A 24087-nucleotide genomic window follows, 5' to 3' on the forward strand; every position below is an offset into this window, starting at 1 on the left:
ATGAATAACTAGTATCTAATAAATACATACTAGTCACAATTGGAATACAGTCAGAACTAAATAGTTGATATCTGAATGACAGATCCCCATAGAAGTCAATGGCAAAATTTTTAAATGTGTCACTAGTAACAAAAGAATAGTTACTAGTCACTATTGAAATAAGCATAGTATATAATGAATACGTACTAGTATCTAATAATAAGGACTAGTAACTAATGAATAAGTACTAGTATCTAATAAATAAGTACTAGTATCTAATAAATAAAACTATCACAAAGAAACAGGAATATGAGCATTATGAATTTTATTGAAATAATTAGTGTCAAAATGTATTCAATGCTGGAACTCTGGAACTGCTGGTTGACAAAAATAATGTTTTTGCTTTGAAAAAGTGTCCCATGAACAAGCAGACACAAAGACTGATCGCATGACAAAAGTAAAAAAAAAAAGAAAAAGAAAAAAAGAAAAATTTCACCCATCATATTATAAGTGAGACAAAGAATTGATTGCTGAAAAGTTTACCACTTCAAAAATGATAGATATTTTCATTAATTGTCTCAGCTGGCTTCTCTTTGTCCAAATAAATACAAGGACTAAATATGAAAATGGATGTTCTGAACTTCATCAAACAGGGGTACAAAACTTTAGGCTGCTATGAAGATGGGAGACAAAAGTCACACAGTCATCAGCCTGACTGAGAGGTGATGATGCTCTCTCTCTCCATTCCTTGGCAGCTAAAACATCCAAAGATGTCAAAACTAGCCAGAAACATTAGAATTTCTTGACATGCATTTGGCATAAACCATGAATAAGCACTGAGAAAAAAAGAAGAAAAGTCTGTATGCAGCTAACCAAAAATCTACCAGATCCTTGTACCAGATCTGTAAAAGTATGGTTTCTTTATGCAATAAGACAAATTTGAAGATAAACATGCAATCAAATGAAAACAATTAGAAGTGACCCCAATCGTTTCATAAAATATTGTATTTTGGCCCAACGGTTAGATTAAGCACTTCCGTTGAATAGCACAAATTCTTTTAATACCTTATTCTAAATACTTCATATTTTATGCATTACATTGCAAAAATTGGGAGATCACTGTGAACACTAACAAGTGAACACTTGTGAACAAAAACAGAAAAACAACTTAAGCTAAAAAAGATAAAGCAAAATGAATCCCTCAACCCAAACTGTATTTCATGGCCATCTGAAACTGCTGATTTCCCCTCACTTCTTTTTTTCACTGCAGCATTTATGCTGCATACAAAAGCACATAAATTCACAAACCAATGGAACAAAGCCTGTAATAGAGGAGAGAACAGCATTTCTCAGTTGTCACTCTTCTACATGATATCATTTCTGAGGCTGAATATTTCTGTGTACTCGGAAGATGAGCAAGACAGTGAGGACAGACTCCCATGGAAGTGCAGGAGATCCCAGCCCGCTCAGCATCAGGGTCCTGCAGAGCTCTCCTGATTCTTCTAGCTTTTCACGATCCCTCCGTCGCCCTCACTCACAAAGCGCTTACGCCCCCTGTTGGCCACAGGAATACATTTGTTATAATGGTAGTGTTCACAGGAAGAGAATTACCATCAAATATCATACAGTAACAAATTAAAAATCCTTATTCTCTAAAGAACATCGATAAACAGGGAAGATGCACGTCTCTGACCTGGTTGGACAGAAATCCCTCAGCTGCTTAGTGATGACTGACTCCTGGTAACAAAGGTCCACAAAGGTTTCCATAATGGAGTGTGCATGAGGCACATCCAGGTTAATCTCTGGCAGCTCGTCATATACACGCTGGAAGCCCTGTGTATAACACGCAAACCCATTAATTCTCTCACAAACAACTAGATGGTAAATGTTGCCAACCATGTTGGAGCAATTCCATATTTAACCTGGTCAGATCCAAATTATCGAATTATGTGGAATTCAATTATTGACTTGAAAGTCATTGTTATGAGCAGATAAAGCTAAAATATTAAGTTTAATCCCAGATTATTAAAAATATGGAAAATGAATAAAGACTACTTTGCGTACCTTGCTCACAAGCACAATAATAATGACCAAGTCAAGTTGGATATCAATACAACAAGCTTTGCTGAGAAACTTCTGCTGACGTTACAAAAGCAAACCATTTTGAATACAACCATGATCCAAAGATTAACAGACCCAAATTTAGTGATGACTGGAAAAATTTTTTGAATAAACCACCATCCACTATCGTAGTGAATCGTGGGAAATTTTGGGCACCTCACTATCCGATTATGATTCCAATTCTAGGAATCACAATTAAATTCTAAAATGGTACTTTTTTTTCCGATCGATAAATTTGTTTTTTTAAATGCATTTTATTTAAAAAAACATACACATACTCAAATCAAAACAATTGTGTGTTAAGTTCATTATTACATATAGCTTTAAAACACAAAGTAAATACAAAGTAATTTGTAACTATTTCAAATGACATAAATGATGCCTTGTTAGAGAATTTGGAATACCAGCAGGTGAATCCGCACATATCCTGTGCAATGAAGTCCACGATTGCCGTTTAATTTGGTTTGGACCATGAAACCTTATGCAAGTTTATATACTCGGTCAACGGTTTTGTGTGTGTGCGTGTGTAACTGGCAGCAAGCAGAACACAGCTGTCTCTAGCACATACAAGTGCCATCGCACATATGTGAAAAAAATTAATTTTCAGAATAGATCTAGAATCACAGAAGACGTGTTTCCCTGTGATGTCAATGGTTTTACGCCATTATAAACAGTACCATCTGTTGGCTAATAATTAAAATAACAATAATAGTAAGCAATCATTAGGATCTGAAATTACTAGAAGAATAATGGTAGAATGTTTAGACAGTTTTAGCTAATTGGTAACAGTATATCACCCAGTTGCATAATAGCTTAAAAAAAAAAGAAAGAAGTCAAGTTTGTACAAACCCTGTTCATCTGGTCCAGAGTGATTAGGCCAGTTTGCCACAACACCTTGAGGAGTTTGACCATCATCTGTATGGCTGTGTCACCTGTAGACTCTAGTACCATAATCACAGCCTATATCAACCAGACAGAAAAACAGGTGAGAGAAATCAGAATATAGAGGATTGAGAGGAATCATACAAAATGCATGTTATTTTTTATTTAGTACTGTCCTGAATAAGATATTTTACAGAAGGAAACACAATGCATTTAGAGCTGGAAAATTAAAACTTTTGAATAGGATGAAGATGTCTAAATTTTCTTATTTTGTTTAAATATAAAAAAATATATTAGCACTGCCCTTCGAAAGCAGCAGAAGATACTTATATTTTTCACGGACGACAAATTAATTAGTATTTAAATTAATTGTAAATTTGTAAAATTTTATTACAATCTACCTTGAGCTTCAAATGCAAAAGTTTTCATCCCTGGCCTTTAATGCATCATGTTTCCTTCTGGAGCATCAGTGAATGTTTGAACCTTTTTTAACAGTTGTGTTTGAGTCCCTCAATTGTGCTCAATGTGAAAAGATCTCAAAATCATACAGTCACTGCTGGAAAGTGTTCAAATATGCAAAAGATACTGAAACTGAAGAATTTGCAGGACCTGAGGGATTTTTCTGAAGAACACTGGGCAGTTTAACTCCTCAGGACAAACGTAAAAAAAAGTTGTGGATCATCCAGGTAACGACACACAGTATTAAGAATCAAGGGCACGTAAACTTTTGAAAAGGGTCATTTTTATAAATTCAGCAATTTTTTTTGTCTTGTGGACTTTATGTAAACATCTTTTATGTAAAATATCTTATTTAGGACAGTACTAAATAAAATGCATTTTGTATGATCTCTCTTTTTTTTATAATTAACATTTTGAAGATTCTGCAAGGGGTTTTTAAACTTTTGAGCACAACTGTACTGTCATTTTTATATACTGTCATACATGACAATGATGACAAAGATGACAATTTATGTGCATTCAATATATTGACTATTTAGTATGTGAAATGTTCATCCATACCTCATAGACCAGTTCATGATGAAAGTGTGGCACTTCTAGATCTCGCAGACAGTGCTCAGCCTCAGAGAGCACACCTGACACCAGGTATTCCTTTAGCAGCAGGTTCATCTGTAAAACAAACAGCAACAGAATATATATACGGCAAATAAGGTGTAGGATGTTGAACAAAATTTGAGTTTCTTCATTTACATGTTTTGTGCCCAAGAAGTTTGAAGATAGTGTCACCTAGCCTTCAAGAGATAGTGTTTTTACCAAAACTTTTTTGTTTTCTTTGTCTCACTATATTCCATGGGTTATGCTGATTCCAACAATATTCTATATATAATTTTCTGCAATTTTGCTTGTCTGTCATTTTAAAGTTTTGTTGTCAACTCCTACTACAAATCTTGTCCAAAATCGGCTCAGGTGATCTTTGGACTGAGCCACACAGAAAGGACCAAATATATGTTTGATTATTGCTACTGTTACAGTAAAACAACATTCCAAAATGTGTATTTGTTGTCTTATGCTATGTAGTTTACTATGCTAACCATTAGTCATTCTTTCTAATGTGGCTCTTCAGCTATCAAACTAACAGTAAACTTTGTTAATGGTTAATACTCTAGTTTAGCATACTAATCAGTTATCATTACTAATGCTTTTGTATGTACATTCTCACCTTGGAAGCTCTCCTTTGCACCGAGACAAATGTGTCCTCAATGCGGCAAACAAGCACAATAAGCAGCAAGCTCCCGAACTGAAGGTTCTGACTCTAGCATGTTACAATGTTCAAATTTATTGTGATATGCTAAGTACGTTGTATTCTGTTCTTCTTTTACATGTATTCTTTTGGCTCAGCACTGCACTAATTTTTGGCAAAATATTTTTTTGTGCCTGCTCATCTTAAATGTCTCCTGATACTGGCAATTTGACATATTTTTTTGTTTTTGTTCATTCAAGTGAGATAAGACGCAAAAGACAACTCAAATCAGTACTGGCAGGCTATCGAAGAAGTGGCTTTCTGTGCGCAAATTTCATAGACAGCACGCCAGTACTGAATTTAGTTCTCTTTTGCGTCATTAAAAAAGCCTTTATCACAGTCCGCGTGTCGTCACATTCTGCTCCGATTAGTAGCGTAAAGGAATTTCCCCCTGCATTATTGTCAATGGACGGACGGCAGTTTTGAGAAGATAATTATACTCAATTAGTTTCACTTAACAAAAAAAGTAAATGTTCAAAACTGTTTATTTAGACTGTTTATTAAAATATTTTTTACAAACATTTTTTATCATAGAGAATGTTTAAATACTAATTAAAAACAATTGTTAACAGTCTGTGTTATTAATGGTCTACGTCGTTTCCAACTGTATTTGATTCTTTGCCAAGTATCCCCTGATCGACCGCCAATCATTTGATTTAGAAATAAAAGCTATGATATAGTGATGTGCCATCATTATGAGATTTATTAAACAAATGAAAAACATTTGCAATAATAAACATTAGCAATGAACATTTGCAATTGGGAGACATGGTTTTTACCACTTAATGAAGTTTTGTTTTGTAAATCGTCAGACATGATTTTTACCACTTCATTAAGTTTTGCTTTGTAGAAAGCCTTTCTTTAAAGCGAATTTCGTTTTGTACAAATTGTATCTTAATTTGAATAAATGTTTCATCAACCAATTGCATGTATTGTATGTAAGCAAATATAGGAGACAATATAATAACCATGACATGGTGCCGCGTTCACTTGCATTGCATTGTGAAGTTGAACTAGAGCGCATCTCATCGTAAATGAATGAAACTCAGCGTAGGCCTATGCCTCATACATTAGCATTAAATATCTTTGCTGCATCCTTTCTAGAACAGACAAGGGCTTTCTTGCGGCTCGCATCAGCAGAGCATTGCATCATCCATAGACCGCAAAACAATCAGCGGATGGCGGGCGGGTGCGGCTTTGAAATCTGGTCAAAAAACGTTGGTGCGGATGATGAGTTATGTGATGTGGTTGCGGATGAACTAATACCCCATCCGCGTATCTCTATTGATAACAACATTGAACACTACACAAATATTAATTTTATTCAAACTAAGTTGTCCTATAACAGACGAACGTCGCAACCCCCCCCCCCCCTCTTTAAATCACAAAATATGCGTCGTAATATTATGACACATTTTTTCTTTGTTTCACAATACTCAATTAATGATTGTAAACTAAGGCTGGTGTCTTTAGAAGAGGTATCTGTGCTGAATTTTACAAAAACAAAATCAAACCAATCCCATGCTATGGGCACAGCCACTGATACAGGCTGGAGTGGAAGTTTTTTACGCTCCTATTTGAAGCTTCCGCTTTTCGAACACGGAAGTGTGATGGAGGGATTTGAAATCCGGCCTCACTTTACCTCTTTGATGAGATGTTTGACAGGCCTCTGTCCGCCACCAACTCCCCACACATTATCAAGCCGCATGATTTCCCTCTTCATGGAGAGCAGAACTGATGCTCTGTCCAGTGCAGCTCTAACAGTAATAAAGGCATGAACACACAAACATGGGAACAGCATATCAGTGGGTCAGAAGCAGATAATACAGAAAATAGAACAAAAAGAATGATTTCATACATTAGATAAAACTGCTGCATATTCAATCTAGGGCCCCATGGCATGTAGGGTGGGAAATTACCTTCATTGCCCACAAGCCAGTTCTAATAGTAGCCATTTTAACTTTTTAATTCAAATACACGCCATTCATAAATCCCTATTAGGAATGTGCAAACTGCTTGAGTGACTAGTCGACAAGTAGCCCTAGTCGATTAGGCTGCTTGTGGGTTCACTCTTACTGGGATGTGCTTCTTTCCATTTGTGCTACAAGATAATAAAATGCTACTTCTACAAACATGCTTCATTGTTACAAAGCAAAAGCATGTTTCATCAAGGGCCAATTAGAGGCAGTCACCACAAAACTTTCTGCAGCTGCAATCACATTTGGCTGGTAGCAGATGGAAAATTCCCACCCCAAATCCCACTCTGACCCAAAATCCCATTATCATCGTGACTCCCTGAATTTAACTAAAAATGGTCGTCAAAACCTTGAAACCTTAAAGCACCTTGCAATTCTAAGGGCTGCATTTGACACTTTTCACGTTAATTACAATTTCACGTACAATTACAATGAAGGTTCTGCATAAAATTTAGGTTTATGTACTGAGTAACAGAATACTTATTCATAATCTGGACACAAGACTGCCTGGTGAATATCCAAGCAAATTACCCAAATAACCAAGACTGTCACATCAAGCTCACCTGGCATGGTCACAATCCACCTTGCCTTTGTAACAGTCAAGGAAACTCATGGGTAAAGCGTGGTCAGCAATGGCTCGTGCAATAAATTGACCAAGCATCTGAAGAAAAGAAAGGAACCAGGTATTATAGAGAATGTGCTCATACAGACTCATACAGGATGAATAAATAAATAAATGAGTGAAATAAAAAGTGAACTTGATAGAACTCTTTTAATAATATTATCCTTTTTATGGAATTTTTCATTGTCATATGACATCTTTCCCTTACCTGTGGGGCCTCCGGTGTGTCCAAAATGAGGTCTGGCAGTTCTTTAAGTATTTTGTCAAACGCACGTGACATGTCCCTTTCAGAGAGCACCTTTCCAGATAAGTCTGAGAGAAGACGTGATGTAAGCTCTCTTTGGCTGGCCTTGCCTTCCAGAGACAGAGAAACAGCCAGAGAGGAGAACTCATATCTGTGATGGCCTAAGTTCAGCTCTTTGAGAAGCATCTACCAGACAAAGAAGGAAGCAGAAATAAAAGTTTAGATCAACAACTTACAAAGACTGTGTAAAATTGCTGGGAGGTGAATTAACCCTCTGGGGTCTAAGGTGTTTTTGGGGTCCTTGAGATGCTTTGACATGCCCTGACATTTGTGCTTTTTTCAGTTGCTTATAAACATATTAATGGCAAAGGTGTCATTACACTCTAATCAGCACAAACAGGGCTACCATAATAGGTGAGCAACATGTTTGTATTTTTGAGAGAATAATGTTTATGCATGGTTATTGAAAAAAAAAAATGAAAGTTTCTGAAATAAGGCCACAAAACACATACTAAATATGCGTCCACAAGACTTTTGACTAATGGATGTTGTCGCCTAGAGTTTTTGCTTCAAAATGATATGAAAATCATTCTGCCTAATCATTCCCATAAAACAATACATTGATTTAAATTTTGTAAGACACTTTTTGTTTGGAAAGGCAATATGCGTGGGAGCATGAATGATCATCAAAAATTCTCTGATTCACATCTGAGAAGACAATGACCCACATAATGAGCTGCATAATGAGCCTTTCAGTCAGGTATGTCACTGAGAGGGTACCACAAGAAAGAATGCGAGGACAAAAGAAATATAGAAATATAATATATATATATATTAATGTTGTCAAAAATATCGATATTTCGATAAACATCGATACTGAAATATCTGAACGGTACCAATACTAATTTCCCGAAGTATCGATACACCGATACTAGCCGAGCTGTCACTTTCACTTCTCTCCAAAGGCGCGCTGACAAACACCACACGCGCACTCGTCTCATTCGCTCTGGTTAAATAGCTAAAGTGAAGTGAATGGGGCCGATCACACCTGACGCGTTTTTTTGCAGTGAGAGGTGCCTATTTTCAATTGGTTTCCTATGGCAGCGAGCGTTCTGCGAGCTGTTTATGCGCCTGCTGCGCCTAGCGGGCCTTCCGTTTTAGTGATGAAAGCTAGTTGCTTGAATGCCCGGAGAGTGCGATGATGGAGGATAAACTTGTGGTGCTCTCGCGGGTTACCAGGAGCTTAACGACTTCACGAACCATAACTACCACAATGTTAACAGAAAGTAAAGTTAATAAAAGGCTGATTTGACGTTTACTTGACTGACAGGACAGCTGTTTCAGTGGTTGCCTAGCAATATAAAAAACGCAGCGCACTGCTCGTTCTGTGTGATGGTAAATGCTGTGCACCTCGCGTTTTCGAACCTGAAAAAACGTGTTAGGTGTGATCGGGGCCTAATATAGCAAAGCACCTGAAAGACCGACACCCGGATCTATATAAATAATTTCGAGAGGTTGGTAACTCTTCTCATTTTAACATTTCTGAAACATTAACCAAGATGGCCTAGTATTGTTGTTGATATGAGTGTGTGTTGTCTCGTTTTTTCACCGTAATTCTTAAAGTTAATATAATCTGACTGAGGAATCTTAGACAAGTAAATATTTTAACTGTGGTCAAATGTAAATTAACTTGTGCTTATTTAACTTTATTCAAAAAAATATTATTTAATTCTGCAAGTTGCCTTCATTAGCAATCAATCAATTTGATTACACAGATACTAATTAAACTAAACTGAGCTAGACAATGACATCTCTGAATTCAATAATGAAATGCCTTTAACTGAAAATTGAATGTTTAATCTTATTATCATTATACATTACTGACACTCTATCCTCCAATTTGATACTGTTAAGTGCTTTGACACAATCAGTATTGTTAAAAGCGCTATATAAATAAAGGTGACTTGACTTGACTTCATGTCGATCCAGTGAGCATTGTTTTCGAGTGTGATGCACGCACGTTTGCGTTTAAATTTGTTCATCAAATAACGTTAATGTATTAACCAGCATTTATGTTTTTGAACAAGTGCACTACCACAGGACATTTTTGATCATGTAAAATATACCTCATTGTCATGTTCTAGACTTGTTATATTTAGCTTTAAATAAAAAAAATACCCCCTTAATATTGTGGCAGTTTTTTTCTCTCCGTGGTATTGAAAATGGTATCAAATATCGATATTTTTCAAGGTATCGTATCGAAGTTAGAAATTCTAGTATCGTGGCAACACTAATATATATATATATATATATATATATATATATATATATATATATATATATATATATATATATATATATATATATAATCCAAATATAAATGAAAGTCAAAAGCACATTTTTAGTATATAGTCATACCTGGAAACAAATCCTGTTCAAATAGGCTATATGGGCCATTCTACAGAATTGGTTCAAAGTTAAACATCTTGAATTGTTTTTGTCTTTTTCCACAAATTTTGTATGCATGCAAATTGTATAATAGTAAACATTTCTAGTAATTGTGCAGTTAATTCCCATACTGTATTTTCAGAAAGTCTTGGAATACATCCTCTCCCCAAATTTGTCACTAATAAAAAACAATAATAAATAATTTAATGAGAAGGCTTATATTGACCTATTAATGTTTTGTTTACATCTACCTTGTAAATTTTTTTTTTGCTATTTTATTAAAAAGTTTTCACATGTAAATCATAACAATATTTCAAGTATAATCTTTCTTTTTAATAAGTATACATTTTATCATACGCACAAAGTTAAGGATTCATTAGTTTGAATATAGCCTACATTGGAACAAACACTATAATAGCATCTTAGTTGATGACTTTATTTTTGACAAAACATACTATATATTTAACATATGAGCAGAAATTGGCGAGCAAAAGCTTATTTGATGTGGCAGCAGTAAAAACTTTACATTTATCCAAAACTAGTCAAGGAAATGTTGTCTTTCTTATTTTGTCTGTAAAATATTGTTTTTAGTATATTTTAGAGCATATAAATGTTAATTTGCAGTTTAATACGTTATACGAAGACATTTTATTTCAACATATTTCAGTCGATTTTTACTCATCTCAGTATAGCAATATAGTTTGGTAAAAGCTAAACTAGTAGATGTGTTTATGTAAAAATAACATGTTTACTAATGTAAGTGCAAGTGTGAATGAACTGCACAGATGCCCGCTGCACTGATGCCCGTTCCTCGAAATGAAACTAAACCAGCACTTCTGAGGTAATTTTTTCCAGGATTATATTATTATAATGCTATTATTATTCCTCACAGCATCGCAAGATGACGTAAAGTACATGATTCTTATTTAAACTTGATGTGTTTTATCCAGCTAATGTGGCCGTTGATAGGTTTGCATTGATTGCCTCAGATCATTTGCGTTTGAATAGTGCACGCTCTCCGTGGGCATGTTCACATTAGCAGGTAATGATTTGTAATGAGCTGTAATGAGAACGACTGACATCTCTCCCTTTTCATACAGTTTACATAAACAGAGAATATTTGTTTTCGTTTTGAATTAGATCTTTAAAAGTCGACACTTAAATGATTATAAAGATATAAAGCTCATGCCTGGGTGAATAGTATTCGCTGAGTTTTAAGTTTAGAGACGTGCTCCAGAAAAAAAGTTCACGAAGAGGCAGAAAGCACACCCTGTTTATTTTCTTTACTTTACAAAAGCACAATGTTTTTTCAATTGTAAGTGGACACAAAAAAAGTAGAAATTTTACAGTTTATTTTTTCATATTTCTTAAGTCTGTAACACCATAAATGAGTATTTTAAGTCTATTTTGCTGCTATTTAAAAAAAAATAGAGCAAAATGCACCAGCGTGTTTGCTGACCCCAGAGGTTTAAAGGAAAGGTTGACCCAAAAATGAAAATTATCCCATAATTTACTCTCTTGTGAATGTGTGTACATTCACAAGAATGTGTCGCTTCGCTACAGAAGGCATTTATTAACCCACTGGAGTCGTATGGATTACTTTTATGATGGATGGATGTGCTTTTAGGAGCTTGAAATCGGGCACTATTCAATGCCATTACAAAGCTGGGAAGAGCCAGGATATTATTTAATTTAACTCTGTGTTTGGCTGAAAGAAGAAAGTCATATACACCTAGGATGGCTTGGGGAGTAAATTATGCGATAATTTTTGGGTGAACTATTCATTTAACTGGTTTAAATTCTGAGGAGTAATTAGAATACTGTATATTAGACCAGTATGATGCTCTAATGTAGTGGTTCTTAACTTTTTTGACTACAATATTTAAAGGCCCGACAGTCCTAGTTCTGTAAATTAAATTTCAGGATTCCAGACATCCTAAGAGATTAATGTCTTTCACGGATGCAGCCCAGGTATGTGTGTTGGAGCAGGTTTGGAACTAAACTCTACAGGACTGTGTGGACCTGACTGTGTTTTGCACCCCTGAATTAACAGATAAACAAATTAATTCAGTGTGTAAGCTCAAAAACATATCAAAGTTCAACCAGGAGAGGAGCTTGCACACATTATCATAGAAAATGTCTTATACAAAAAAAATATTTAGATTCAAAATACAAAGACAAAACATTTTGGATTTACATCATCAGTGTGAACAGGGGGTGAATTATAAGTAAGTTATATTTTGATTTAGCTTTTTTTCATCTTTTTTTAAGGCTTGGTTTAATTTCACCTAGTGGGCCCCAGCTTCCTGGATGAGAAGCATTGCTCTAATGGTATTCAATGAATGGCATCTGGCTTTGTGTTAAGCTATAGCTCACCTCCACCTCTTTGGTGTCTCCATGCTCAAAGTACTCCTGCACAATGGGGTTGATGGTCTTCTCGAGTTCTCTCTCGTCCAACTCTGGTACTACTGTAGCATATACCGTGTCTCCCTGATAAATAAACAAGAGTCTGACACTAGAAAAACACCTTTAACATAAAGGGATAACACATCAATTAAACAAATACTAAATCATAAAAAAAAAAAATCATCTTTTATTTTCCCTAGTAGATCTCTCCAGTAAACTGTCATTGTTGCAGCCCATCTGTGTTTGTTAAACACTTGATAAAGTGCACTGATTAGCATAACAGCAGTATTCAAACAGCATGAATATCAGCAGGGCTGCCAGAACCACTTTTAGCTCACATCCCACTCAACTGAACAAGAGAAACACAGACTCACTGACTCTGATTATTAAAGGATTGGTTCAAAAAAAAAATTAAATGCTGTCATTATTTACTTGCCCTCATGCCATTCAAAACATCAAACCTCATTGGTGGTCATGTCATGACACAGGAATGATTTTATTGACATCACCATATTTGATTTGGGCTCTATATACATGAGCTCATATACATGTCTGAAATCGCATTCTGTATAGCAAGTGCTACATTTGGTTTGAAATGTACTTCAATACCATTAAAGGGGTCCTACTACGCCCTTTTACAAAGTCTTGATTTTGTTTTTGTTTTTGAGGTGTACTAGAATATGCTTTCATGCTTGATTGTTAAAAAAACACAGTATTTTTCACATATTTTTATTATATATACATTATTATAGCACCTCTTTCCCCAGTCTGGCCTGAACACGCTGATATTTCAATGAAGCCCCTCCTTCTTAAATACGAAATGTGTTGTGATTGGTTGGCTGGCCCAGTGTTGTGATTGGCACCGCTAAGCGCGTGTTCAGGAAATGCCACACCCCTTACCATGAGCTACTCGACTCAGATGTAAATATTAAGGAGTAGATCTAAAAAAGATATACACTTTTCGGCAACACAGCTTCTTCAGGACAGTCCTAAAGAAGGTTGTGGTGCCGAAACGCGTAGATCTACTTTCAACTGGTTTTAATAATTTAGCCCAGTTTATTAAAGGCCATTTACTTTACCATGTGAGTGCCTTGGAGTATTTCATCTACATCGTCTACATCATGATACTTGTCAGAAAACTATGGCAATACAAAGAGTAATCGATCACAAAACCATGGTTAATTTTCCTAAGGCGGGGTGAACAACCATACAAAAGCGAGAGCTTACAAATGCTACAGTAAACAATATATAAACACTAATTTTGGCTAGCAGGCGAGCGGACCTAAAGAGATTTGCCCTTTGTTTACATTGTAGCAACAACATAAAACTTATAATTGGAACTGTTGGTAGAAAACGCAACTAGAAATAATAAGACATACTTGCAAGTTGTTATCCAAAAACAACAGATTGTCCCGACAAAGTGAAAACTGCTCCATTTCAGGGGAAGCTTTTGTGCGTAGCCTGCATTGTACTCTCTTAGTTTCTGGAAGCTGTTCTCCATTAAATGTGCAGCACACAGATAAACATTGGGGTTATAATGTTCAGGAACAGTGTTTAAAATTATTTTAACCACTCTAAGTTCGTCAGCTTTAGGAAGGTCAAACAAATGAGTTTTGGAAACGGGAGGAAAAAAAAAGTGTCTCTTTGACATAGCGACAACACTGTCTTCTCTAATGCAGCTCAACCAGGCACCTTTTTTGCACATTCCATGGGAGGAGATTATTTAAATGAGTAACATTATGATTTCACAAGATCCGGAAAAAAACGTGTTGTAGTCAAAACGAGCCGTTCATTGTAATTCTTGGAAAGTGGATTCTGTTAAAGGAACACTCCGACTTTTTGGGACTTTAGCTTATTTACAGTATCCCCCAGAGTTAGAGAAGTCCATACATACCTTTTTCATTTCTGTGCGTTCTGTAAGTGTTATTTGACGCACCCACCGCTAGCCTAGCTTCGCACAAAGACTGGATGTAAATGGATAAGGTAGCATACTAATCCCAATAAGTGACAAAATAATGCAAACATTTTCCTATTTACATGTTGTGATCTGTATAGTCACAGCGTGTACAAATAACAAGGCTATATGAGACAGAGACCATTTTTAATCATATAAATACTGGGAACTATATTCTCACTAGGCGTAGGAGCACAGCTACTTGGGCGGAGTGGCTACTTGGGCGGAGTGATTAGCGCAGCACACGAGACGCCCTGTTGATGGTTCCGTAAACAAAACAAACGTGACTAACTAGCTAGTAGCGAACGTGACTCGTGATCATGGCTGACTTGGAGGAATTGTCAGAGGAATTTTACTGGGTATCAAACCAAGATCCAGAACCATATAGTTTTGAGCCAGAATACACAGACGAGGAGTTACAAACTTTGGAAGCTGAAAGACAAGATACAGCGAACACCCATGATTGTAAACTATAAATTTACTATCTAGTAATTGCTGACTCTATTACTCCAACTCTGAGCGAACTCTCTGCTCCTCACCACAGGGCGTCTTGTGTGCTGCGCTAATCACTCCGCCCAAGTAGCTGTGCTCCTACGCCTAGTGAGAATATAGTTCCCAGTATTTATACGATTAAAAATGGTCTCTGTCTCATATAGCCTTGTTATTTGTACACGCTGTGACTATACAGATCACAACATGTAAATAGGAAAATGTTTGCATTATTTTGTCACTTATTGTGATTAGTATGCTACCTTATCCATTTACATCCAGTCTTTGTGCTAAGCTAGGCTAGCGGTGGGTGCATCAAATAACACTTACAGAACGCACAGAAATGAAAAAGGTATGTATGGACTTATCTAACTCTGGGGGATACTGTGAATAAGCTAAAGTCCCAAAAAGTCGGAGTGTTCCTTTAAATAAAATATCTCCCTTTGGAAGTTAACTTTGAGCTTTGTAACCTTGCAGATCTTTTGTATGCTCAAACAGCAACATTACACACTAACTTAAGTTGAAAAAGCATAATAGGACCCCTTCAAAAAAAAGCAAAGTATAGATAGTAAAGTGTCCAGTGGATACACACTTCAGAACCTTGTCGGAAGTAGTAGATAATCCAAGTACTTTTCGCCTACTGTTATATGGTATTATCAATTTGGACAAACTACTTGCATTTGGCAGACATTTGCTGACAAATAAACAGGGATATCTGGGTGCAGGTGCATGTGTTGACTGGCACGAAAGTGTACTAGTATTCTTCATGTATAGGCTGCAAAGGTAAATAGTAGGTGTACTCTTACCTGTGCAGATTCATCATAGTTGGGGTCCTTTGCATCAGGTTCCTCCACCTCATATACCATACCTGCTGCTCCCCACACACCTTTACCACCTGCTCCACCTATTCATAGGGACAATAAGAATAAAATAGCTATGAGTAAAACGCAAAAGGTAGGGAGGAAGGAATTTGAAATATAAAACATTTATCCAATAGAAACTAGAACATAAGTGGCGACTTTTATACCTGTTACCATATTTTTTGGTTTGGATCCATTAAATAAATATATCATGATGATAAATACTGTAACAGTGATGTAAGATTTTGGCCATACCACACAAATAACCAAAGTTACTAAATGGTGGTTTGTGGTTTATATTAACAGCTAAATTTGGTATCCATCTATCTTTAATTAACTGATATATTGGAAAAACAAATAATTAGAGAACAATTCATATTTCACAATCTCACCTTTTTTGGGCAGTCCTCGACCTTTACCAGTCCGTGACTTTCGATCATTTACAGCATTTTTACCCTTGGGGCTGTGTGGATCGGTAGAAAGCTCTCCAGAAACCGATTCAGAAAGTGATTCCCGAGTGGAATCCCGGGAGGATGATTTACGCAGGCGCCGTTTAGCCTTAGCTTTCAGTCTGGCCTCATGCAGGGCCTTTTCCTGAGGGGTCCAGTTCCCATTCACCTCCAACTCATTCAGATCCTCACTGCCATAAGTCCCATCCACCCCATCCTGCTCTTTCTCAAGTGAGAACACACCTGTACCAGACACAGAAAGAATCGACAACTATTAAGATACTCCTAGCTTGTGCACTAATCTAGCTTATGCTTCAAAACTTGGCATTGTGTACTATGAATATTGTTGGTTTTCATTTTTTATAAACTACTTTAAATGTAAATATACAATTAAGGCTCCTGAAAAATACAAGCCCAAAAGAAAATTCACAATTTGTCATTTAAATGCATCAAAAAATGTGTTTTAAACATCAATCAGGCATACCACTTTAAGGCCTGGTTTTTACAGTCAGGGTTTAGATAAAGCCAGGATTAGGCCTTAGTTCAATTAGGGCATTTAAGTAGCTTTTATAAATATGCCTTAGAAAAAACATTACTGGTATGCATTTTGAGACAGAAAAATGGCACTTGACCTTTTAAGATATGTCAGTGCAAGTTGCTTTCAGTTAAAACAGCTCTGGGACTAGGCTTAACCCTTGTATGTGAAACCGGGGATAAGAGAACTAAACATAAAAAAATAAATAAAAAAAATTAAGAATTTTTACATTTTCAAGTGACAATATATATGTACCACCCCAAGCATTTTAATCATCAATCAGCTTTAATTTCTTTAGCTTTAAAATTATCATGCAGAAATGTTTATCTTTCCTGCACACCTGGTCATGTCTCATATTCACCTCCGATAAACCTTAAAAAAAAGTTCTAGTTATCAGCCCTAAAAGCATGCAAACGTCTTAATTCAAGAGGTTTCATTTGCTGAATTTCAGGCTCTGGAACTGTCAGCCAAAATTCTTGCACAATCTTTGGCGTTTAAAATAATGTGGGGGGAAAAACTATACACATTATTGTCATTTACTGAGCAGCAAATAAAAAAACAATGCACTGCTTCTTGTGTCACCAATATGGAAGGAGAAGGTACCTGACATTCAAGGAATAATTCACTCAAAAATAAATTGCCATTTTTTTACACCAAAAAGGAATATGAAGAAACTTCAACTGGTCATACTTTCAAGGTTCGCTGTACCTATACCGGTACTGTTACGTTCATAGGTGTTTTGTGGGAGTGCCTGTGTTTGTTTTCTCTCCTGCGCTTTCTCTCTCTCTTTCTCTCTCTCTCTCTGTCGATTTCTTAGGCCGTCTTCCTTGACTGCCGATTGGCTCACGAGGCTGTCAATCATCATCAAGAGATGTGACGTCGACCTATCCGCTGCCAGTGATGTTCCCGCTGGCAGATAAAAGGAAGCTGGAAAGGAATGAATGGAGGCTCTGTTGTTTTGATTTTTGCTGTCATTGTTACTCGGTTTGTTTGGTTTTGTTTTGCCTCGCTTTATTTGTCATTTGTTTATGCCAATATCTGTTGTTTTGGTCATAATTTTGATTTACTATTTTGGTTCGTTTATTTTCTTTTACTTGGATGGCGTTGGGTTTTGATCTTTGCTGAGCTTACGCTCTCTGATGTTTACTCTTTACCAAGAGGAAGGAGGATAGGGAAGATGTCGTACGACTTCCATTGTGCAACATTTAGGTATCTCTGTGTATAGAAACCCCAGGTAAGAGGTGAACGCCACCCACTGTATGTTTTGTTTTGTTAGTCGAGAGGAGGGAAGTATACGGCGCTTGGCGCTTAAGATTTGATTGTTTTCTTTTCTTTCCTTTAGTTAGGTTAGAGGTTTAAACAAGGTAGGATTGGTTTTGTTTTGTTTCTTTCTTTCTTTTGGCGTCACTAGAGTCCCCTTTCTTTCGGGTTGATTTGTTTAGTAGTTTTTTTTCTCGTGGTCATTTTTCTTTCTTTCTTTCTTTATTTATTTTTGTAAATTTGTATATATTGGTTGTGGCTTTAATAATTAATCCTTTTGTAAATATACTTTATAGTTTAATGGTTTCTGTTCCTTTTTGTACAATAAATCATTTTCATTGGCAGTTCCTGTCTTTTGCATTGTTTCTTGCCGCCTCCTATCATTCTTACAGATTTTGCTATATTTTTTTTAGTGTTACTCCTCTTGCTCCTAGACAAATCTTAGAGGGGTCGTAACATTAAATGCCTCTACTGGTCGTACTATCCCGGACGAGCCCCCATTTAATACCAAAAACTATCGTAAATGCTATTGAACTTTGTTTTGTCCCGTTCATTGTTTTGGTTATTACAATCAATCATGACTTTAGGTGCATATAAACTTACTGACATGTTTACACTGAGATAAGGTGGCATGCAACAAAAAGAGCATGTGTTATGAAGGTGCAATTTAAAGGTGCTGTAAATGATGCAACGCGTTTTTTAGGCCAAAACATTTTTTGTCACATACAGCAAACATCTCCTCACTATCCGCTAGCCGCCTGTCCCCTGAACACACTGTAAAAAAACGCGGTCTCTCTAGACACCACAGGCTCCACAAACGGCAACAAAAACAAACTGGGCTCACCCGCACCACGAAACATAAACAGAGTTCCAGCCAATAACCGACAAGAAGTATTGGAGGGTGGGGTCTGGGGGGTTAGTGCACGTACACATGAAGGGGTTGTGTGGAGGAGAGAGAACAGAGAATCATGAAGAGGGAAGTTTGAATTATGGCCGACACACGACCAAAGAGACGACGTTCCGATGAACAAATTGCAAAGAAGAGGGACAAGGATAAGGAACGCACGAAGTCCCGAATTTACATCGGAAAAACCTTTAAAAGGTGGCGAGAACTCCGCCGGCAGAAGGGCTTCCAATCCGACATAGTTGCTCTGTTTTTGCAGAACAGGTAAATCCATTTTTCTTTCTAAACTGACGTTCATGTTCGCTAAACCAACACAAGGATGTAATTAGCTAGATCTATGCAGTCAGCGTTAACTTTGGTGAATACAACATGTATGTATCTAGCAGCGATCAATCTCTATTGTAAATGATCAAGCAAATCCACAGTAGGGCGACAATTTGTGTGAATGATTGTTTTCATCCGCTGTTTGTTATGAATTTGAATGTTCATTTATAGGCTATTGACAACTTTGACTAAATTTGTTTACGCCGCCGCCGTTGTTTATGCTATTATTGCGTCCTTGTATGGGAGCTATTTATAACCTCAGGTGGCGAGACGATTTTAAGATAATGTTTCTCTTTTTCTGCATTCTGTTCTGCAATATATAAAAGCATTTATCTAACTTGGCGACATTACTCATTGAATGAAGTATCAGTAAAACTTAACTTTGTTTGTAGTGACTATTTGGACTTTCCTTTATGTCGGAAGGGAGGGGAGGAGGGAGGAGACGGGATGAGGAGGAGGGAGGGTCTAGCTAGCCTCCGTTTTGTTTGACAACAATTCGAATGTCAACAATAAGTAACGTCTCCCAGGATCGCTTACAGCACCTTTAATAACGTGATATTATATCCCAATACTTGTAGTGAAAACATGCATGAAATGCAGTACTTCTCATAATGTAAAAAATTATTCCAGAACACAATGTAAAAAGTGAGTCCACTTTCAAGTCAATGTCTCAAAGCTAATCTCAGAGCTGCAATAAATATGAGCTGAGGTTCATCCAAAAACAGATGTCTTGACAAAGCATATGCTACTCTGTTTTAAAGGAATAGACTCAAAATAAAAATGCATACAGGTTTGAAACAACATTACAGTGTAAAAGTTTTTTTTTTCTGCTTTCACTGGACTACACAAAAGGACAAGCAAATGAAGAGATAAAGAGGGCAGCAGCAGCACAAGGAGGCAGAAAAGCTGACTGTGCTTTTTCTGATGCCTCTCTGGTGCTCTTGCCAAGCCTGACTACATATGGCAGTGTACAGTCTACATGGGGGTGGATGGGGGGGTAAGGAGGAGGAATAGGAGTGGCCTTCATGGTAATAAATACTCCCGTCCTAAAATACTAGCTCTGATCAGACGAGAAACCACACTGTAGTTACTACAGTGTTTAAACCTGTTAAAAGTGCCAGGAACAGCAACACAAAATGGGCACACCAGGGCCAAATCAAAAGTGTTACTTCAAAATGTTGTAGCTATGTTCTGTAAAAGTTTTTGACTAGGCCACCAGAGGTCTAAACTACATTAAAAAAAAAAAAACACAATTTGCTCAATATTAACAATGTTGATTCATTTTGGTATTAAGTATTAAGCAAGCAGGAGAACAGGAGGTGTGGTGGGTGTGTTTAACCAGCAGTTTAACTGTCAATAAGGAAAATGTGACATGATAAAAGGAAAATGTCTTATCTATTTTGACAACTATGGCTTATTCACCTCTGACATCTTCTAGGGGTGTACATTAGACCCACTTTACAACAACAAATACAGTCAGTAGTGCAAATTAGCCTTTCTAGTGTGTGCATTACATATTATGCAGTATGATTGTTAAACAATTATAGGGATCCAAAAATTGGCTGGTATTCATAGTATGGGGTCAAAAATATCTCATTTGTTTGTTGCAAGCTGAACAAAGAGACATTTTTTTGTTTGTTTTTTGTAATACATGTGTCTTTCCAATAGAGATGCTCTGATGTATCAGCCATTTTTTAATCAAATTAAAATTTCATCAATTAGAAAAAAGTTATAGATGGGTAGGTATACTAAAAAATATATTACTAATTTATCATTAGTTTATGTGCATTTATTGTCTATGCCAGAGGTCTTCAATCCTGCTCCTGGAGGGCCACTGTCCTGCAGAGTTTAGTTCCAACCTGCTTCAGCACACCTGCCTTTGAATATATTCAAGCAATTCTGAAGAGCTTGATGAGCTGATTCAGGTGTGTTTGATTAAGGTTGGAACTAAACTTTGCAGGACAGTGGCCCTCCAGGAGCAGGACTGAAGACCTCTGGTCTATGCTATAATCAGCTTGTTTTCCTCCAGAACTGCACATGGTGACACGTGATATACTTTCATAAATGTTTGAGAGGTAACGTTTCTCGTTTTGCTGTCTGCTGAAAATATGCAAGGAAAAAACAGCTAAATAATAAGTGTCATAGAGACAAAATATATGTATATTACAAATTTATCATATTGTGTCATATTAGAATATTGATTATATATTTATACTATATATAAACTATATATATTTCTGTATTGTAATGTAGAACTACGCCTGATTTTTAAATTAATAGAACCAATCCAGTAATGAATATGACTGAAGGTGAACACAGCATTAAAAATGTTCTCTTATATCTCTATGTATTTGTGTAATTGACGTGTTTAACTCAATAAAATACAGAAATATACAGATGGTATCAGAATCAGCACATTTGTATGATTCTGTAGTTTGTGTGTATGTGCGTGTCAAAGATTTCCAAAACTTTTTACATTTTAATTTAATTTAAATTTAGTTTACGCACAATATAACAATACAAATATTACATAAACACACGTGGTCGGTTTTATGCTTCATATGCTAATGTCATCAGATAAGAGAAATGCATGGAAGCCAATCTGTGAGCAATCAAAAACAAAGACCATGGCAGTACTTATGATAACAGTACTTTTATAGCACTGATCTGGACGCTGTTTTTATGAAAATCGCGAAAACATGAAATATTCACATTCAAACTCATGTGGCAAGAAAAAAAAACATCCGGGTATCTCAGCAAGGGGGCGTATGTTTTAATATTGTAGCAAATTTCCCCTAACAAAGAAGCTTAATGATTGTATCGCATAGGCTACAAGATCAAATATAAATAGATGTAATTAGAAAATAAACGTATTTAATGACACAATTGGTCATTCCATATTGGTTTGTTCATAAGCCAAATTTGCAGCAATAAACATGACAATCTTACATACTAGCTCGCTTTGCGGTTAACTGTTTTGGTAGAGTAGAGTTCATATTATGAACGATATTTAATTTGTGTAAAATATGGGGAAATAATGTTTCTTGTATTTGACCACTTTATTTGTATCAGAGAAATTATTAAAAAATAAAATGCTTATCCGCAAAAAGTTTTGCATGAAATAGATATCTTGCTTATATGTGTTCACAATAACAAACAGTGAAATCTTGGTATTAATGCAATAATGCACCGATTATTTTTCTAGAAGTTTGTACCACACATGCGATATACAAGCCTTTATGCCAGAGCACATGGTGGAACATGAGTGCAACTAAAGCCCATGTCGTCTGCAAAAACGACACCGTAAAAGACCAACTACCATATGCATAGATTAGCGAAATGCAGGCTGAATACATAAATGAGCAGTTGTTAAGGCAATCAGAGGTTTAAATGTTCGTACCATCGTTTTGGGTGGCAGTGGTCCAGGCTTCAATCTCAGTCGCCATTATACGCTTGTTTACCGTCCTCCTAAGCCTGCAGATCACGGAAACAAGTAGTAACCACATCAGTATCAAACGTGCAAAACCCCGTGATGACATAAATAACAATAACAAAAAGATATATAGTATCTGACCATAGCGAATGATCTGACCGGTGTAATTTACATTTCAGTCGTAAATGCATTAAGCTTAACCTCACCTTAAACTGAAGGCTCGCTTATCACTTAAAATCTAGCAGTAAGGTAGCTGGTAGAGTAAACAGTCCTTGAGGAAAATTAGAAGATTCGGCAAAAATATCCTGTTTAATAATAATAAATTCAAGTCAAAAATGTCTACAAAAATATATATATTTGCATTAGAAGTGCACGTTGCAGAGAGGAAGCAATAACATGGACAGTGTTTTCAACTTCAGACAGCTCAGAGCACGTCACATGAGTAGCGTGAGCCTCATGCATATTAATTACGCAACGTGTCTTTCGTCTAGTAGGACTGTTCTAAAGTGGACGAATGAACGTGACTTGTGACTCATGAATATTTAATATGTTACGTGACTGGTCCGACTGGTCCAACGCTCCAGGAAGCCTACTAGGCTACTAAGCAACGTCAGCATCACTACATTTATATTCATGAGAGAAGCAATTTCGCCGTAGTGTTGGATTTGTAATGGGGAGTGAATGGAGGGGCTGGAATTAAACCGTTTTGTCCAATCTCATAGCAATGGCAAACTAGGCGGAGTTTGACTAGTTTGTTTCTTTGGTAAACACAATTCAATGTTTGGAGTTGTGCACATTTTGATACCAGTGTGTTGTAGCCATATACTGTAAAAAGAAAAGAAAAGTGGTAGCCTATACTAAATTACTTACTTAAATTACTTAAAACGTAAAATATTAGGCCATAAATATGTACATTTTAGCCGTAGGCTACTATAAATTGCAGGATTTTATATATCTATGACGCTTTCTGGACATCAAACATACTAACTGTGATTGATATTTCAATCTTTATGGTTTTTCTTTGCACGCATCCACACATTCTGTCTGATGTGAAGTCACCTCTCTCTCTCTCTCTCTCTCTCTCTCTCTCTCTCTCTCTCTCTCTCTCTCTCTCTCTCCTTTGTAAGTAGCGATCTATGTGTTTTTCAAGTAAATACTGTTGAATACAAGAATGCATTCGAAAGGAAAACTGAAGATTTAAAGCTGTATAATGTGTTTGTAGACTTCCGCCTTCTACTAAAAGAGCCTTTAAATTTCCCAGTACGCCACTAGATGTCGCTGTCACCACAATAGTGATGACACTATCCCCACTACAACTTTCCCACCTTATTCCAGATGGAAAATTATGGAAGTAAAATAATCTAAAATGTTTTTTAAACAAAAACCCTGTTGAATTGCACTACTTGAAAAATAATAGGCATTGCATTAACCATGCTTGCATT

General features: G+C 36.4%; 1 protein-coding gene across 1 annotated transcript; it reads right to left on the reverse strand.

Moving 5' to 3' along the window:
* Positions 1-287: 287 nt before the first annotated feature.
* Positions 288-23089, reverse strand: pdcd4a (programmed cell death 4a). Its single transcript, XM_081362271.1, has 12 exons — positions 22852-23089; positions 22613-22686; positions 16133-16432; positions 15687-15784; positions 12408-12521; positions 7548-7769; positions 7281-7378; positions 6384-6498; positions 4003-4110; positions 2950-3060; positions 1673-1812; positions 288-1533 (listed from the first exon to the last, which is right to left on the reverse strand). Exons 2-12 carry the CDS (start codon positions 22656-22658, stop codon positions 1482-1484), a joined length of 1404 nt encoding a protein of 467 aa, XP_081218397.1. The 5' UTR covers positions 22659-22686; positions 22852-23089; the 3' UTR covers positions 288-1481.
* Between the last annotated feature and the right edge of the window lie 998 nt (positions 23090-24087).

The sequence above is a fragment of the Scardinius erythrophthalmus genome, assembly GCF_964197995.2.
Source record: "Scardinius erythrophthalmus genome assembly, chromosome: 3".
In the NCBI taxonomy this organism is placed as follows: domain Eukaryota; kingdom Metazoa; phylum Chordata; class Actinopteri; order Cypriniformes; family Leuciscidae; genus Scardinius; species Scardinius erythrophthalmus.

Bases quoted from the DNA above. Each gene is read 5' to 3' on its own strand.
- pdcd4a (XM_081362271.1), bottom strand. From the start codon at position 22,658: ATGGCGACTGAGATTGAAGCCTGGACCACTGCCACCCAAAACGATG. The intron at 15,785-16,132 runs GTGAGATTGTGA...CCCTATGAATAG, and splicing joins TCGAGGACTGCCCAAAAAAG to GTGGAGCAGGTGGTAAAGGT. The intron at 12,522-15,686 runs GTAAGAGTACAC...TTTATTTATCAG, and splicing joins ACTATGATGAATCTGCACAG to GGAGACACGGTATATGCTAC.